This window comes from Aptenodytes patagonicus, chromosome 11 (genome assembly GCF_965638725.1).
Source record: "Aptenodytes patagonicus chromosome 11, bAptPat1.pri.cur, whole genome shotgun sequence".
Lineage (NCBI taxonomy): Eukaryota > Metazoa > Chordata > Aves > Sphenisciformes > Spheniscidae > Aptenodytes > Aptenodytes patagonicus.
Window position 1 is genome coordinate 22,651,948 of NC_134959.1, and position 18,082 is coordinate 22,670,029.

An 18,082-nucleotide genomic window follows, 5' to 3' on the forward strand; every position below is an offset into this window, starting at 1 on the left:
CAAAAAAGTTGATATCCTAATTTTTAAATTTATGATTACTTTGGGAGATATGGTTTTGGATGGTGGCAGTCTGACCCAACTGCAATTAATTACCATGATCCTTCAGGTACCATTTTGTTTTTCTATGTTCTAAGTGGAGAGGTAATTTCTGCCACTTCCTGCTATAGAAAATAAAAGTGCTTTTGTTAGTAATGGCTGTAATTAAGGACTTGGAAACGTTTCCCATGCTCTCTTTTTCCCATAAACTTGTGTTCGTGCTCTCCGAAGCAGCAGTGGTGCAAGTGTTGGCGTAACACGTCATGCAGCGGCAAACTCTTGCACTGAATAACTCTTTAGGATGTAGGCTGCTTGCTTCCAACACTGATGAAATGCTGGTTCTTCTTACGTCAAATATCTGAGGTCTGACATGTTAGTGTCAATGATATGTTTAAGCTTTGAGTGGTTTTGAGTGTCTGTGGCTCTTAGAACACGTCTGGCATCTTAAATATCAGTGGAAGCAGAGACTTTGTGAGTCAGGGTTGATTTTTCTGTGGGTACGATGGGCTGGTGATTTTGTCCTGCGTTTGTGCTGTTTTGCTATGGAGATGTGATACGGATTTGTATGATTAACTTTTTTTTCAAGGAGTTCTCCATTGTGAGAGCTACTCAGGCTGGCAGGAGGACCACCCCTGGAAACATTCAAGGTCAGGTTGGACGGGGTTCTGAGCAACTTGATCTAGTTGAAGATGTTCCTGCCCACGGCAGGGGGGTTGGACTAGATGACCTTTAGAGGTCCCTTCCAACCCAAACTATTCTATGATTCTATGAGGACAGGATGGTTTGCAGCCAGAGTTCTTTCCAGAGCGGCTCCCTGTGGAGCATGGGTGTTTCTCTCGACCACACTAACTGGTCTGGTGGAGGCTGTGCGGTAGGACTTGTCAGTTGGATTGTCATGAGGACATAGCAGTATCTTCATTACTATAAAGAATATAGCAAATATTTTGAAATGATGTATGAATATTGGATGTTACCAGTTTCTTGTGGTTGAAGGTGTAAATCTCAGGGCTGCTTTGGACCGGCCCCTTTATGTACATCTGAAAGAAAAGACGTTGCTTCTCAAACGGGGAATATAAACATTTCGATCTGGGGGAGGGAAGCGAGTCCTACCTTTCTCCTTCAGTTGTATGCATGAAGCTTACTTTTCTTTAAAACTTTACTACCACATCTTTGTTTTCCCACAGATGCTTTTTTGCCTTCTTAGTTTGGGCAATTGGGCCAAGCACAAGCACATTCATTTGGGCCAAGCACAAGCACATTCATTATGTTTTTGCAGCGTCTACATAAATGCTGCTATTCTTGTGCCATTTATGTTCTGTCGAGTTAAGACAGCATTGTGTCTAAAGTACCTCTTATTTCAATCTTGTTGGTACTTAGGTATCATCACTCTTATTATGCAGGTTTTAAAATTTCCTGTTGCTTATGTCAAATTGTTTCTTACAATGAAAACGAGTTGACAGTAGGTTAGTTTCTATAAGTTTATACTCTTCTGTATGTTAAATGCATCACATCAGTAGTGAACTGACGCTCCTTTTTTCTCTTTTCAGCCAGATAATGAAATCTCTTCAGACTGCAATCACGTAAGTATTGCTTTGTTTTATTCAGTCTCTAGCTATGGCATTTGCATCTTATATCCCTTATCAACCTTAGGTATTTTGCATAGTTCGGTAGTTGGCAAAAGGCATTAATCAGGACACATTTGGGTTTCTGTACTGGCCTGTGGAGGAAGAACACAAGGCGACTTCTTTAACCCAGTATAGCCACTATGGTCTTACTGGAGACTTCAGAGTGGAACATACCTAAGAGCTTTATAAACTGTACTTCTGTATCAGAGGAGGATAGCAGACGTCTTTCCTATTTTATAGTTGGGGGGTGGTTCCTGTGAGTTACTGGGGGCAATATGATGTGCTTCTTTTGGGAAAGATGTGAGCAGTACTGAATTTAAACTCTTAATTTCAGCTGTTGAAGCCTTCTGTATTACTTTCACAGCTGCTAAATTCGTAGACTCGCTTGGAAGATGCTGTGGGGGTGTGATATTTAGAGGCAGTTGGAACCACTTGGCTGGTTTTAGAACAGATTTCCCCTCAGCACTGTGTTTAACAGTGAGCAAACTGTTAGCCAGTTTTCAGGCTGTCAAGCTGACTCTTCAAATCTCGAGACTCTAAAAAAAATAAAAATCATCACAGCTAAGGTTGGTGTTAGGTTTCCTTTTGCTTCTCTCATTTGCATTCTGTTAGAATACGCCATATCAAGATTCTGCATTGATTAGCCCTGGACGCAGACAGACAAGTGCATGCCTCAATAACGGTCTTGGTTTCAGATGCTTGAGAAGCTGTATTTTGGTTTATTATTGGAAGATATATTCCAGAAATGAAACCCGGCTCTGCTGTACAACTAGTAGTTTCCAACTGTGTTTATAAATTAACCTTTAGCACTGCACTGCCTGACTTCATGGCAGCTGTAATTCTCTGTTGTGCAGGGTTGGATCAGATGAAGGGCACATCATGTTTCTGTTTAAGTCTTGTCTTTTCTTGAAAAAGAGAAAACTTTGGTAATTAAAACATACCTACCTGACATTTAAATGTGCCAACAGAAATTACCTGGATGAAGAAGAAATTGAGAATTCTAGAAATCAAAGTTGGACCTTTCCTCTGCTGGATTAAATGACAGATGTCATGCTGCTATGGATTATAGAAGCCATTCAGGAATAGGAAGTGTGGGCAAAGTCCCTTTTTCCCAGGCAGAAATTGAAGGGGAGTGATCAAAAGCTAGACCACAGAGAGGTGTCTCATGTCCAAATCACAGAATGGTTTGGGTTGGAAGGGACCTTAAGGATCATCTAGTTCCAACGCCCCTGCCATGGGCAGGGACACCTTCCACTAGACCAGGTTGCTCAAAGCCCCATCCAGCCTGGCCTTGAACAATTCCAGGGATGGGGCATCCACAACTTCTCTGGGCAACCTGTTCCAGTGCCTCACCACCCTCATAGTGAAGAATTTCTTCCTTATATCTAATCTAAATCTACCCTCTTTCAGTTTAAAGCCATTACCCCTTGTCCTATCACTACAGGCCCTTGTAAAAAGTCCCTCTCCAGCTTTCTTGGAGGCCCCCTTCAGGTACTGGAAGGCTGCTATAAGGTCTCCCTGGAGCATTCTCTTCTCCAGGCTGACCAACCCCAACTCTCTCAGCCTGCCTTCATAGGAGAGGTGCTCCAGCCCTCTGATCATCTTTGTGGCCCTCCTCTGGACTTTCTCCAACAGGTCCAAGTCCTTATGTGTTGGAGGCCCCAGAGCTGGATGCAGTACTTACTCCAGGTGGGGTCTCACGAGAGTGGAGTAGAGGGGAAAGTCACCTCCCTCGACCTGGTCGCGCATCTTTTGATGCAGGTTACAGTTGGCTTTCTGGACTGTAAGTGCACATTGCCGGGTTATGCTGAGCTTCTCATCAACCAACACCCCCAAGTCCTTCTCCTCAGGGCTGCTTTCAACCCATCCTCTGCCCAGCCTGTATTTGTGCTTGGGATTGCCACAACCCATGTGCAGGACCTTGCACTTCACCTTGTTGAACTTCATGAGGTTCGCACGGGCCCACCTCTCAAGCCTGTCCAGGTCCCCTTGGATGGCATCCCTTCCCTCCAGCGTGTCGACTGCACCACACAGCTTGGTGTTGCTGGCAAACTTGCTGAGGGTGCACTCGATCCCACTGTCCATGTCACTGACAAAGATGTTAAACAGCGCTGGTTTCAATACCAGCGAAAAAGAAAATGTTTTCTTTGCCCCTCTCTGCAGTCTTTGGTAGTACAGCTGCTGATTGTCTCCTGGGAAAATACTGCCTAGTGCTAAAATCTGATTTTTTAAGCTGCAAGTTTAACCTTCCTTCTGTCTGTAGGAAGGTTCCTTTGGAGAGCATTTCATTTTGAGACTCTCCAAAGTTTGAGATTACAAATGCAGAGGTGTATTCTTATGGTGTTGGACCTCATTCTTGTCCTTCCGATCCTGGCTGGGAGAGGTCTACAGCACTCTTTGCGAGGACAGGTTCCCTGTTTGTTCACTTTTATCTATTAAACCTGTATATTTACAACTTCTTACTCCCTCTGAAATACCCTAGGATCCCATCATCTCCTTTTTTTTAAATTTTCACAACTCCATGATATGAGGTGTGGAAGACAGTGCAGCTGTGCTGATTCCATTTTTAGTTCTCTCTGCGTGCTTCCACCCTCTTGGAGATGATGTAAAACCACTTTCCTTGTGTACAGGCACGTTGTTGTGTTTTCTTAGTGTTTTGTGTACAATTGAAACTTCAGAGTAAAGTTTGACCAAACTGTTTATCTTTTTGGTATTAAGTTGATTTTGTCACAAAGGCAGAGTATTTGAAATGAATTTTTAAAACTATTTAATCTTTATGTTAATGAAAAGTGTTTAAATGCAACTCAAGTTCCTAGAGAAAAACAGATGAGCTAATAGAGCTTTTCTCGGGCAACATCTCAGCTATTAGTTTGCTGAGGTTTTGCTATCTTACCCTGCATTTTTACTTCATGGTGCCCCAGGAGGACATCTGGGATGTGTATACATCTGCAGAGTGTGACTTACCCAAGATCGATTCTTGCACAATGACCAAATGCATCTAGGCTCCTACGTGAGTTCCTCTCTGGCTCCTAGAAGAACAGGCATCCTTACTGAGGCGTCTTGCAGTCTAACCTCTAATGTATCATTGTGCTTCGCAAGAGAGAGAACCTCCTATAGGTTTGAAATACATCCGCATCCAAAAAGTTGTCTGTTCGCAGCCCCTCACAGAAGGAAGTGAATAAGGGACCAGCTGTATTGTCCTCCTTCCTTTTGTGCTAGGCTTTTATTAGGTTTTCAGCATGAAATCTGCTCATATTGAGGACTTCATTTTTGTTAGGTCATTTGCATCAGGCAGACAAGCCATGGCACAGAAGGGTGTGGTGGGCTAAAGACGTTGCTAAATATGGAGCAGGTAGCAAGTTACAGCTTTCATTGCTTTATCCTTTCAATTATGAAATTGTCTTCATTAGATATATTTCCTTTTAATGAGTCAGCTCATGACCTTATAGAGAGATTTTTAACAGTCTGAATTTGTTCAAGATGAGAAAATTATTGTGGAAACGAAGGGACAAAATTGTTGTCAAGGAGACTTTACATTGATTGTTGCACTGTAGAAGGATGACGATACAGATTGGGAATAAATGATGTTTCATTCTTGTCTGAAGCAAAATATTTGTCATTCTCCATGGGAAGCTCTTAAACCCCCTTTATATAAATGCTTTCTCTATAGCTCTTGTGGAACTACAAGCTGAACCTGACTACAGATCCGAAGTTTGAATCCGTGGCCAGAGAAGTCTGCAAGTCCACTATTGCAGAGGTAAGCCAGAAGAAAGACATGGCTGCTGTTGTGGCACTAAGGTTTTTTTTCATTTCTTTGTGGTAGTGAATTAGTGTGTGAATAATGTTTTGGGTTTGGGGAAGCTCTAGTCTTATATGCCAAATTACTGGGCGTAATTAATTCGATCTCCTTGCAGAAAAAAACAGTTACCTTAGTGGTGCCAGGCAAAGGGGCGGGGCAAAGAAATTATAAACTAACAACTCATTAGCTCTTATCTGACCTTTTGTCAGAAATCTGTTATGAATCGGGTTTGTCCCCTCTTTATCAAATGTTGGACAATTGTAGCAGGGGTTCCACTGAATGTAGTGGAACCATAACCATAAGGCTGGTTTTGGATTGTGTCTTGCTAGCAGAGAGGATAAACATGTAGACCTCAAATGATGAATCAACGTTTTTTTCTTCAAGGCTCAAAGTTTAATTACTCCAAGGACTCTCTGTTTAGTTTAGGAACTTCCTCTTTTCAGGTTGCACTAGGAGTTAGTTTTCTGTATCTCAAGCATCAACACACCTCGGTCCAGCTTCAAAGATTACTTGATTAATCATTTCTTTCCTTGTGCTCATGCTAGAGCTCTTGAGGCTGTGTGCTCAGCCACGCAGGAGCTGACTGAGCTGAGGTTTTTCCCCTTTGGTTGGGGTAGTTTTCAGCTAGACTTCAGGGGAAGCAGTGGAACCAAGGCTCTTCACAGCGGCACAGGCTTCAGCTGACTTAATTCAGTCATTAAACTGTGCTCTGAAAAACATCATTTGTATATCCACCAGAATAACTTCACCTATCCATAAACTTGCTCTTTAAAAAAAATTGTTTGCTCTAGATGATGGCCCCTTTGTGGCTTTTAAAGTAGGTTTTCCTGAAAGACAATCAGTTGCATGAATAACAGATTGTCTCTCCAACCCCAGTTTGTGTTGGCAGTTTATCTTCCATAGGTCTAGCTTCCAGTGCTGCAGACTTGCTTATTAGACAAGAGGAGTATGTCAGTGCTCAGAGCAGGTTTAAGACGAGTGGTTCCCCAAGTCCTCAGGCTTTGATGGAACCACCTATGTGGTTCCCCATTCTTTACAAAGTTTTCAGAGGAACACACAAAGATCTGAGAAATTGAGGATGTCAACAGCAGCCTGGCTCCAAAAGTTTGGGAATTAGTAGTGTAGTTGAGGGGTACTCGATTGCTTTTTTCTTCATGGCCTGCTAGGGTTCTGCTTCCCCTTCTCAGCACCAGCTGAGTTACAGTAGGAATAGCATTAGTGGGAAACCATTATTTAATGTAAGAAGGGATCAAAAAAATAGTTAATACAAGAAGGCTAGAATATTAAACAGTGGAAGGAAAACAGCTTGTATCAAAGGGTTATGTTGTGATTGGAGTTCAGTAACTCCCAAAAGCAAACACTGCAAAATCTGTCAAATTTCACTTTTTGCAATCATAGGGAAGATTATATTTTTCTGTTTTATGTCATATAGCTGCTGCAGAATTTTTACAACCAAGGCATCCTTAAAAATGCTCTTTTAACAGTCTGTTTAATTACCACTTTTGTACAGTGACAGTCTGGCATTATTGTAAATGATGCCTTCTAAATCTGGAATATGATGTCTAAAAGCAGTGGGAAGAGCATAGCATTTTAGCTGTACATTAACCACCAGTGTTCCTCTTATAATTGTGGTGAATGGCAGCATGAACTACTGGTATTTTGCCATTTGGTGAGTGGTTTTTATTTAAAGAAAAAAAAAAAGTTGCGTAAGTAACAATAATCTCATGTGTTTGATCTTCTGATACTTAATACTGAGGCAAGTGCATAAACTATTCCACTAATTTTTAAAAGTATTTCTAAAACACTAAAACTAATGTATATAGTGGGGAATATACTGCTAACATACAGTATTAGCCTATTAATATTTTTCTTTAATTCACATTAACAAGGAGGTGTGTTCTTGCTGGTGACTGAGCTCTGATTTTAAGTATTGCTTTGTATTAAGAAGAAAATACAACTAGAAGAGTAATTTCTAGTGAAAGTCATTTGGGAATTGGTAACTGTACCAACCGGGTACAGTCTGAAAAGTCCACCTTTAATTTTATCAGCTAAATATAGATTTAAATATCAACTTTTTTCTCAACTGTTGCGATTTTTATAAGTTCTGGCAATAATGCTAATCTAGAATTATAGTTGGCTACCAGATAATGGTGGTTGTTTCAGAAGTGGCCAGGCAATAACATGATTGCTTGGTCTTTTACGCAGTTCGCTGGCTCAGGCCATGGAGCTCTGGAGCTGTTTCCAAAGCCAGGCTCTTCCAAAAACAACATGTTGCTGTTGTGTGCTGGTTTGGCTTGCGGTACTTGAGCTGAAGTAGGGCCAAACTGAAGATGCAGCTTTCTCGGAGAAAGCTTGCTCAACTCTCTCCCTTTCACCCTGCAATGAATCATACGTGTTTTCACTTCAAAATGTATTTTATGTCTTATCTATAACAACTACATTGACCTTAGTAACTATGTTTTTCTAATAGTTATATAGATTAAATACAAAATGTTCTACCAGCCTACATCTGCCTTCAAATAATGGTGTTTAAAAAGTTGCGTGTTTTATTTGTTATATAGAAAGTAACGGCCTCATAAGCTGAGACAGAGAGAGATCTGTTTTATTCAGCTAGTCTGACCTGTATGAGTCTGTCACAGGATGCCCCGAGTTAATTCTTGTTTGAATTAGAATATATCTTTCTAGAGATGGCTCTCCATTTTTTAAAATTTCCAGTATAAAGATTCCAACTTGGTATCTGAGAACTGATAAAATGGTTCCCTGCCTGTTCCCTTAGCGGTGCCCTTGCTTGGTATCTGAACCCGCCTGGATTATTGATTGCCATGGATCTCCCTTTAGATTGATGAGCCCTTCAGTATTTGTACGGGAACAAATCTTTGATGTAATCAAGTCAACCCATGTATCTATTGCTTGAAAAACTGTCACCATTGAACTTTAGTGTCTGGCTGTCGAGCATGCTTTCTGCGTCATTATGGCTGCAGTTTTCAGCGTACTCCTGAACAGGTGTCGTGGTTTAACCCCAGCCGGCAACTAAGCCCACACAGCCGCTTGCTCACTCCCCCCCGGTCGATGAGGGAGAGAATCAGAAGGGTAGAAGTGAGAAAACTCGTGGGTTGAGATAAAGACAGTTTAATAGGCAAAGCAAAAGCTGCACACGCAAGCAAAGCAAAACAAGGAATTAATTCACTCCTTCCCATCGGCAGGCAGGTGTTCAGCCATCTCCAGGAAAGCAGGGCTCCATCATGCGTAATGGTTACTTGGGAAGACAAACGCCATCACTCCGAACGTCCCCCCCTTCCTCCTTCTTCCCCCAGCTTTATGTGCTGAGCATGATGCCATATGGTGTGGGATATCCCTTGGGTCAGTTGGGGTCAGCTGTCCTGGCTGTGTCCCCTCCCAGCTTCTTGTGCCCCCCCAGCCTGCTCGCTGGTGGGGTGAGAGGCAGAAAAGGCCTTGACTTTGTGTAAGCACTGCTCAGCAATAACGAAAACACCCCTGTGTTATCAACACTGTTTCCAGCACAAATCCAAAACACAGCCCCATACTAGCTACTGTGAAGAAAACTAACTCTACCCCAGCCAAAACCAGCACAACAGGGGACACCAGAACTGGGCAAGTCTTTCAACACGGGCTTTCCAGGGTTAAAAAGCATCTGTGTAATCTCGGTACTCCTTGGAGCAAGGCATTGCACTGCTGCTGTCACAAGATTCCTTGGGGAGCATCCTTAACTAATACGTAACCATGTTTTCCACTTCCTTTGGAAAGACGCTGTCAAAACTGCCTGCATCTTTTACTTCCAAAGGTGACGTTTTTGGCCTTACTGTCTGCTTCCCTGAGCAGTGCAGGCTGTGATTTATACTGGGGACCTGTCTGTTCATGTACACTGCTTTTCCAGTCCCTGCACAGCTTTCAGCTTTTGTTAGCCGTGATTTTTATTTTTTTTAGACCACTGAGTAAAACAGTTTAGTACCAAAAGCCTGATAAAAATGGATTTGATGAGGATTTTCCTTTATAGTAATTTTCAGCTTCCAGCAAGTTAAACAGTTCAATAAATATTGTGTTGACTCTTGAATCAGTCTCACTTCTCGCCAAAATGTTATATTGTATGAGGTCAGGTGGCTAATGGGGGTCCAAGTATGATTTAGTGATGCTGTAATATGCTCAGCTTTCTAAATAAAGGTTTGTCAAACTAGCATTTTTCCTACAAATCCACTAGATTGCAGGGGTTCAATGTGATTAATATGAAAGATGATTATTGAGCAAGAGGGTTTATAGTCCTCAAGGTCGCTGCGTTTGCTTTCTTCAGATACTGGCACACATGAGGTATTTCTCATTTTTGAAATATTTTCAAGTATTCTGACTTACTGAAAATCAAACTAAAGCCTAGGGGCTTTCTTTACCAGCAGATTTTGAAGCTACAGATGCAAGTTTCTGAGGATTTTTTTTTTAAAAAAAAAGGTTAAATTCAGTAGCTGCAGCCACTGTATTTTTCTTTTTTTTTTTTTTTAAACAGATCAAGGACTGTGCAGATGAACCAGTTGGTAAAGGCTTCTTGGTGTCATGTTTGGTGGATCACAGAGGCAACATCACTGAGTACCAGTGTCATCAGTACATCACTAAAATGACAGCCATTATCTTCAGCGATTATCGGTTGATCTGTGGCTTCATGGATGACTGCAAGGCTGACATCAATCTCCTGAAATGTGGCAGCATTCGACCTGGAGAAAAGGTATTCAGAGAACATGTAGATTGTCAATAGGCTTGTAAAAGTCATTCACTTAAGGAAACGTATGTGGAGACTCCGCAGGGGTAGTATTGTCTGTCTTGCAACTGAGAAAATAGATGGCATATCTCATCTGTCTGAAAAGGGTGATATCCCGATTCTGCATAGTTCCCTTTTAATAAATATGCATTCATTCCTCTATGAGGGACTGCCATTCAGAGACGACTTTCATTTGTCTTTCCTTACCGCGCTACAGGTGATCTGGTAGGTAGTTGTCTTTTTGATCACGCTCTGTCAGGCTTGACTTGATACGATTAATCCAAACAATAGGTTTAAGCAGACCTATTGCTAGGCTCATTTCACAGTCTGGTCGGGTCTGGTGCAGGAAGGCTATCAAGGTGATGTGGCCTGTGCTATAACCCTTTCTGCTTTCTCAGGCTGTAGTTGATAGACTGGATCAAGAGCTTTTATCTGTTCGCTTCCACTTTCCCCTGCCCACCCGAAAACGATTGAAGGGCACGTAGTACCTCATTTTAGTAGTACGGACTTACTAATACTGCAGTGTTTTTACTGAATAGATGTTCTTTTGCCATATGAGACTTCAGCAGAGGTTGATGCAAAGAACAGTTTGTGGTGACTAGATGTGGGGTTATTTTCAAGGCACTATCTTTCCCTGTCTACTTCAGCATAGCTAATGCAGGCAGCAATTATGTAGTGCTGCAGGAATGAGTGGCTTCTTTTATGGTAAGTTTTTATTTTTAGGGATGAAGTTAAAATTAGCCTATCAACTTTTTACAGTGCTTTTTAAATTATAGCTGTTACGCTTTTAAGAATTAGTCTCTTAAATCGGCTATTAATGAGGAGGTATATAACAAAAAATATACTTTTTCTGGTTTTAAAAAAAAAGTTTTCCTAGTTGTTTGATATGTTCGCTGCTGTAAGCAGCTTCACATCCGTAGTGTGGTAAATTGAAGTGCTAGTGTATTCCAGAAGACTTTAGCTGAACAACAGAAAGCACAAAAATACGGACTCGCTTTCAAGAACAAAAGCAACCATAGAAGTGGGAGGAACTTGCAGGCACCGCAGGTTCAGACTGGTAACAGCTGAGTAACTTGCTTTCTCTATAAACTAAAGGCTGTCTTTTAATACTGGGCTGAAGGACCTCATGAAATGAGAAATTGCTTTTAACAATCAGTATAGAATCAGAAGTGTAATACGGGAGTCCTGGGTGTCAGGTCTGCGTATTACCTGTGGCTTGACCAAATTAAGATAAATTGAAGTACTTACGGTAGCACTGAAGGGTACAGTAGAGTGGATTTCGTGAGCATAAGCCAAATCTCATGTAGTAGAAGTGAAACCAGTGCTGGCGGGCTTGTGTGCATAACTGCGCGTAACCCACCGTCTTGGTCGCAGGAGTTAAGATGGGTGAAGGGTGAGGATGGCTGGGGTGGCTAAGGTTGCAAGGCATCTGGGAGGGGGAAACGAATGCAAACTTTGGGTCACCAAGTTTCTGTGGGATAGCAAAGCGAGTCGCTAACCAAACTTCTATGGGGGCTAGTGCGGTTTATGCATATTCCTCACTTTCTTGGTATCCGACCCAGAATATTTTGCCTTGGTTTGTGAAAGTGTCGCAGTCTGTCCTATGAAGTCTTTTGTTATGCTGTCATCCTTGGCGCTTAGAGCAACTGAAGTATTTTATACTGCTATGGAAACAGCTATAAATGGCTATGCAAGCATTTCTTTTGTTGGTGTTCTGTTCTATCCCTTTTCTGCTTTGGAGAAACCTCATCTAATTTGCTCCCATCAGATGCTGGTTCAGGTTTTACTTCCATGCTGTAGCTTCTGAGAGTTGCCTGTAGAGAAACAGTCATTACCCTTTTGTGTGACTGAATGTAACTGTGAATTTAATAAATAGGACCTGGACACCTGAGGAGGAAGGTGAGGGAAGAGATTCATCTCTCTCTTTTTTTTATGGAAATAAGCACTGCTAGACCGCTAACTCCATCCGCATCAGGCGGCTAGTAGATTGCAGTATGATAGCTTCATCGTAGTAACTAGGATAAACTGGCATTTTTAACTGTAAAAGGCACTTCAGTAGGTATTCTGGAATTACACTGCCTCTTGAAGCCCCTCTGCTAGCTAACCGTTTTCCTTTTCTATACTTTTTTTTTTGTTTTAGCTTGCTTTCTACTTCCTAATTGAATTCTGTTCCTGCTGGGTTTGTTGCTTCCGATGTGGTGTTTTCTGTGCTTTCTTTTCCATGTTTCTTGTTGGTTTTCTGCTCTTTAAGAGCAATAAAGTTCAGCTTAGAAGTCTTGATCTGACTGTAGACTTCATTTTGCTATATATAGCAGAAAATGCTTTCTAATGACACATCTACAGCCTAAGTTTTGTAATGTGCCTGTGTTGTGGAGTTGGGGTGTTTGTTTTTTCTTCCAGTTAACAGAGAAATATTTAACAGTAGTTTCAGTCACCTTTCCAGTTGGCTGTTGTGCTTTATAGCGAATTTGGTCTCCTGGTATTTAAAGCTTTCTTTGTCTTCATGCAATGGGGGTCTAATTTGAAATTGAAATTGGTAATTGCAACAGAGCTTTTCTTATTGGGCTGCCTATCAGAATGAGCTGCTTTCCCGATCCCAGTAATGTCCAGGATTGTATCGAACTAGTGGGTAGTGTATAGTTGCCTGAGTGCTCGATTTAGCCATGCTGTCCAAACTAGAGCTGATTATTTGCCATAATGAAGGCTATATAAGTGTCAATTGCACATCTGTTGTAGTACTTTACCAGATAATAGTATTTTGCAGATTCCTAAAAAAAGACACATTAGGAGACCATTGTTTTCTTGCTTTTTTCACCCCTAAGTGCTTCGAGTACAGTTGCTCTCACTCTTTCCCTAGTTTCATAGAAGTACCGGACACAGAGGGGAAACGAGTCTAAATGGGAAGAGATAACATTCAGCTCAGTCTTTGTTTACTTAATGTAGTATTATAGCAGTGTACTATCAGCTGAAGTACTGGGAATTAGCTAATCTAAGAGCCATCCCCGTAACCCTGGTGTTCGGGTTAGCCAGGTGGAGTGCCGAACTGCAACTCGCGATAGATCTGCGGGGTGGTTTTTCATAGCCTGACTGCTCTGGCTCCAGCAAGTCAGCACGGCCATTCAGTGCAAGGTGCTGTGCTGGTAAGACAGGTTATGTTTTACCCTCCTGCCTGCTGCTCCTTTCTGCTCTTGACTCTTTTCTGATCACTTTTCTAGCTTCTCTCTGCAAGTCTGCATCTAGAACAGTCATGAGCTCGAGGCATGTCAGGTTTCAGACAGAATGAAGTCTTTTCCAGGGGAGCTTCTGAAAATGACAAAAAAATAAACGAGTTGCAAAGCCTGAACTATACCGGGGGGGGGGGGGATCTCTGATGGAAAATGAAAGTAAGAACAAGGTTTTTAAAATTCTGTCTTGGCCTAAAGCCATGTGCCTGGAGTTTGAATTTTGCTCATAGCAATTAAAATCTCCCAAAGTGTTGTGGTGAAGGGGGTTTGCTTGGGCACATTTAGAACTTAGTTCCATTGCTCTGTGGCTCAAAGTGCTGTAGGACAGTATTGGAAAGCTGCTTGTATCCTTTGTGGATCTACATGTATCCTTTCATAAAACTACATAGAGTTTCAAGGCACTCCAGACTCGGTAATTATCTAGTATATTTAACAGATCTTTGCAACTTTCAGTTAAAATTCTCCATTTAAGATTGATAGTGGTGGTGAGGCAACAATTCCAAGAAGCATGTATGGTTTTTAGATTTAATCTCTTGTATTTCAGTGTGTTGCACTGGAGAAATGAGGCCTAGACTCTGTCAGCCCCTACAGCAATTTTGGGGAGTCCTGACTGTGGAGTGAACTTAGAGGTCTTCAGTGCTAAGGTGGAGGTTTTCTGACAACAGGGTGCTGGGTAGAGGAAAAGCTTTGTTGGGATTCATTCCACAGCAGAGCCACAGCAGGTGTTTATACCCTTGTACGCCCCAGGCAGCCGGTGCTGGAGCAGGACCAGGAGAGCTCACGTTGTGGGATGCCAACCCTCGGCTTTGGTGCCTCTGAAGCTGAGCTGGCCCCGCAGGACTGGTGGCATGTGGAGTGCAGGTGGGAACAGGCAGCTCTGCGTGGTGTAGAGCTGCGAAGTGATGCAGGTACCGCAAATGTCAGAGCTGTCCTGCCATCCTTAGGACGAGCCTGTCAAACTTTTGGTTGCCAGCTGCTTTAGAAGATGACGGTTGAGTGCAGCTGTACACATGTTTGTTTTCCCCTCCAGTCTGCAATAAGAGATTGTACAGTCTTAAATACAGTAGCTGTTAGCCTATAATTAAAGCTTGATGTGATATTTCTCTAAACCACATTTGTAAAGTGCCATCTATACTCTGTTTGGCCAGCAGCGTGGCTGCCTTCATGCACTTCTGAAGAAGCGAAGAGTTAGGACCTCCTTAAGCTGTCTTTACTAGTTAGCACTAGCACTCAGGGACCTGATCTGCCTGAAAATGAACCCCAGATTAGGTCAATAAATCTCCCAAACAGTGTCAGGTGGGCACAGGAACACTAATGGCACCACAAGAAGACATGTAAATGCTTGGAGGCAGGAGGAAAGGGCAGGACTGCATCTTTCAGGAGCCAGCTGTGTTGACTTGTGTGTGTTTCTATTTCTGTTAAGTCTGACATGTTTTCAAATTGCTCTAATACACGGCAGCAGAGGGGCCAGCACTGCAGGATAATCTACCCAAATGGAAAAACTGTATTTGCAAAGTAATGCAATAAATTAGTCATTTCATGTTGTGTCCCTGAAATGCAACAGTAAACATTCAGCATCCAGCATATGGAAATCTGCTTTCACTAGACTATTAAAAATAGGTTTACTTTCATATCTAGTATGACTCTGACCAGGAATCTAGACCCAGGCTGCAAGAAACCAGGAAACTTCTGATTTTCCTAGCAGGAAAAGCTTGTTTTGTGCCCTCCTTGATGGCTTGCAAGGGGAGGCTGCAGGTGTGTGAGAGTAATCTTGGTCTGCCTTGCCTCCCAGCTGCAACCTCACCTAGGCTGGAGAAAAAAACCTGCCAGAGGAGCTTAAAATGGTTGTTTTCAATCATTTATGCTTGCCAGCTCCTCAGTTGTAGTCACTACCTATGACTGACCACAAGAATTTGCGGAACAGTGTTTGTGTTTGGCATGGTTATGGATAAATGTCAATTTTAAGTAATGTGGCGAATGTACTGCTAACTAGTATTCCTCAGATCCCTTTTGGGTTCAGTCCTAAAGGGACTGTTGAGACATAATTATATTTCTTCACAGATGCTGATATCTGGCCAGTATGTGGAGTTGGCCAGTTCCCACTCAAAGAAAAGAGCAAACCAAAATAAGGAGTTTTGGGGTGTGTGGGTTTTGGGGTTTTTGCCTTTTTTTTAAGGGGAAAACTACTTTTAGCCCTTTTAAACTGATTATACTTCTGGGTTGTGTTTACAACTTTGTAATCGGCCAATTCTGCTTGTGCTCCAAGTGTAGCAGAGTTAAAACAGGAATCAGAGGCTGCCCGCCTGAGGAGACATGTCAGAACAAAAGAGATTTGGAATAGTCATGGTCGTGTTTTAGGGAGACTGCTCTCTTACTCATGCTGCTGCAACAGCAATGGATGAATCTACTTGATGGAGCGAGCAGAAGGGATGGCTCCTGAATGATTACTGCAAATGTCAGGTTGAGTGACTCAGATGTATGCAAATATGCATGCCTTGTTGTATACTCCAGATAGTCTGATACAAGTTTAGTAGCGATATCCTCTCACAGCAGAGCAGCGTAAGTTAAGATGGTCTTCACGGGAAGAACTTGCAGAAGCCTTGAGAGAACTATTCCAGAAGAGTTCTTGTTTATTAGAGGAGTCACACCTCCTACAGAGGTATAGAGGGGGTACAGTTCCCTTTCTAAACACGTGAAAAGGATGTAGGAAACTAAATGGAGCTTTGATCAGCTTCGCCCTGCCTCTTCTGGGCTTTCATAGAAAGCACAGGCTCTCTATGTTTATTGGCAGTCGCTGGTCATAGTCCAAAGTTGTCTTCAGGTTTGCAGGACAGTGGACGTGGCATACAGTATTGGGCCAGAACTGCATTGTCTGAGACTTCATCTACTTTTGAATGATTCGAATTTTTTTTTATTCTCTTAATGGAGGAATTAGCATTGAGAAGCCTACACTGGTCAAAGCTCCTTTGTGGCCTTTTTAGCATCACTAATTATCACTACCCAGACTGAAGGCTTGTCTCAGCATGGAGGAACTATGATTTTTTTTTTTTTTTCCTCTCCTCCAAGTATGTTCTTAATGTGATGCTGTTGCTTGCTGTTGCCATGGTGCGAAGAGAGCTATGTCAGATTAAAGATAATTTGGCCATTTTGGTAAACTGCTCTGAGCAGTGTGACTAAGCAGTGATAATCTCATTAAGTCACATGAAAACAAACCCAGAGCATTGGAGGGGGGATTTCATGGTGACCATCAGCAGGGTGGTGGTGTATAAAGTGTGTGGACAGTACAGATATTAACTGTTGCCTCCTCTGAACGTAAATGCAGTTTAGGCTGAACTTCTGGAAGTCTGTATGTAGACAGTTTGTTTGTTTGCTTAATTTATGTGGTGCTTATCCAGAATCACAGATCACTTGATCATGTAAGTGCCTGGTTACAGATGTTGTCTTGTTCTTCTCATATAGGATGCCCACTCACAAGGAGAGGTGGTGGCATGCCTGGAAAAAGGCCTGGTAAAAGAGGCGGAGGAGACTGATCCTCGAATTCAGGTTTCTGATCAGTGTAAGAAAGCAATTCTTCGTGTAGCTGAACTCTCTTCGGATGACTTCCACTTGGACCGGCATCTCTACTTTGCATGCCGAGATGATAGAGAACGATTTTGTGAAAATGTGAGTAGTTTCCTCTTGCCTTCTCTTCTACAGTAATCCATTAAAAAAACCAAAACCCCATTGGAAGAAGGAACGGAATGGTAGAGTGGACCCTAAGTGAGATCGTGTACTACTGAAAACAGACACCTTGTAGCTGTCATTTTGCAATAAATCTGGCATTAAATTCACTCACCCAACAAACAAGCATTATTTCCCGTGGGCTAATGAACTGAATTGGCATAAATGGTTTAATGGCCATCAGAGCTGCTGTGACAGGGAGTGGAACGACTCGAATGGGGAGGAGGTAGGAAAGGTAAGTGACTGCTCCCTTCTGCAGCGGTAAGCTGTTGCACAAGGTAAGCCTGGTCTGACTCTACTCGCAGCACTCCATATCCCTGGAGCCGTGAGCTGGAAGGCTGCATTGTTCAGTCTGAGTTAGCTTGTATCAGCTGAGCATCTTCTCGCTATAAGGGTGACGAACAGGACCGGATCTCTTTTTAATGCAATAAAATTTAAAATATTTTTATAGTATAGAAGCTATCACTGTCATTAGAAATATATTAATACGTTAAAGTTAATATTTAAAGTTTAAAAAATAAATCTCTTTAGGTGTAATTTATCCTGCTCGTTAAGCTTTACAAGTCTTATCTTTAATGGTAAATGTTACTGTTCTGTTTCACAGACTCAGGCTGGGGAAGGCCGAGTCTACAAGTGCCTCTTTAATCACAAGTTTGAAGAATCAATGAGTGAAAAGGTAGGTATCTGTCTTAGTGAGACAAATCCTTAATGCAGAAATCATCAGATCATTCATCAGTCCAGGCTACATTATTCTTTTCCACTGTTGAGGAAAATCCATCATCTATGTGGTCAGATAACCGACTGCTTTAACAGATGCTTTTACTTTGATATGTTTGTGTTTCCAGCTACGTGCTGATGGCTTGAATCAATTGTACTCAAGTTACAGCCTTTAAAGTTAAGGATTTAAATAAATCAA

General features: G+C 42.1%; 1 protein-coding gene across 1 annotated transcript in view; it reads left to right on the top strand.

Annotated features, from left to right (window-relative positions):
• The window catches only part of GLG1 (golgi glycoprotein 1), a 91,118-nt gene that overhangs the window by 39,982 nt on the left and 33,054 nt on the right, over nt 1-18,082 (top strand). Inside the window, exons 2-6 of the mRNA XM_076349437.1 lie at nt 1,584-1,616; nt 5,332-5,418; nt 9,974-10,189; nt 16,906-17,109; nt 17,771-17,842. Of these exons, the coding sequence (XP_076205552.1) occupies nt 1,584-1,616; nt 5,332-5,418; nt 9,974-10,189; nt 16,906-17,109; nt 17,771-17,842 (612 nt within the window). The remainder of the gene's footprint in view (nt 1-1,583; nt 1,617-5,331; nt 5,419-9,973; nt 10,190-16,905; nt 17,110-17,770; nt 17,843-18,082) is intronic.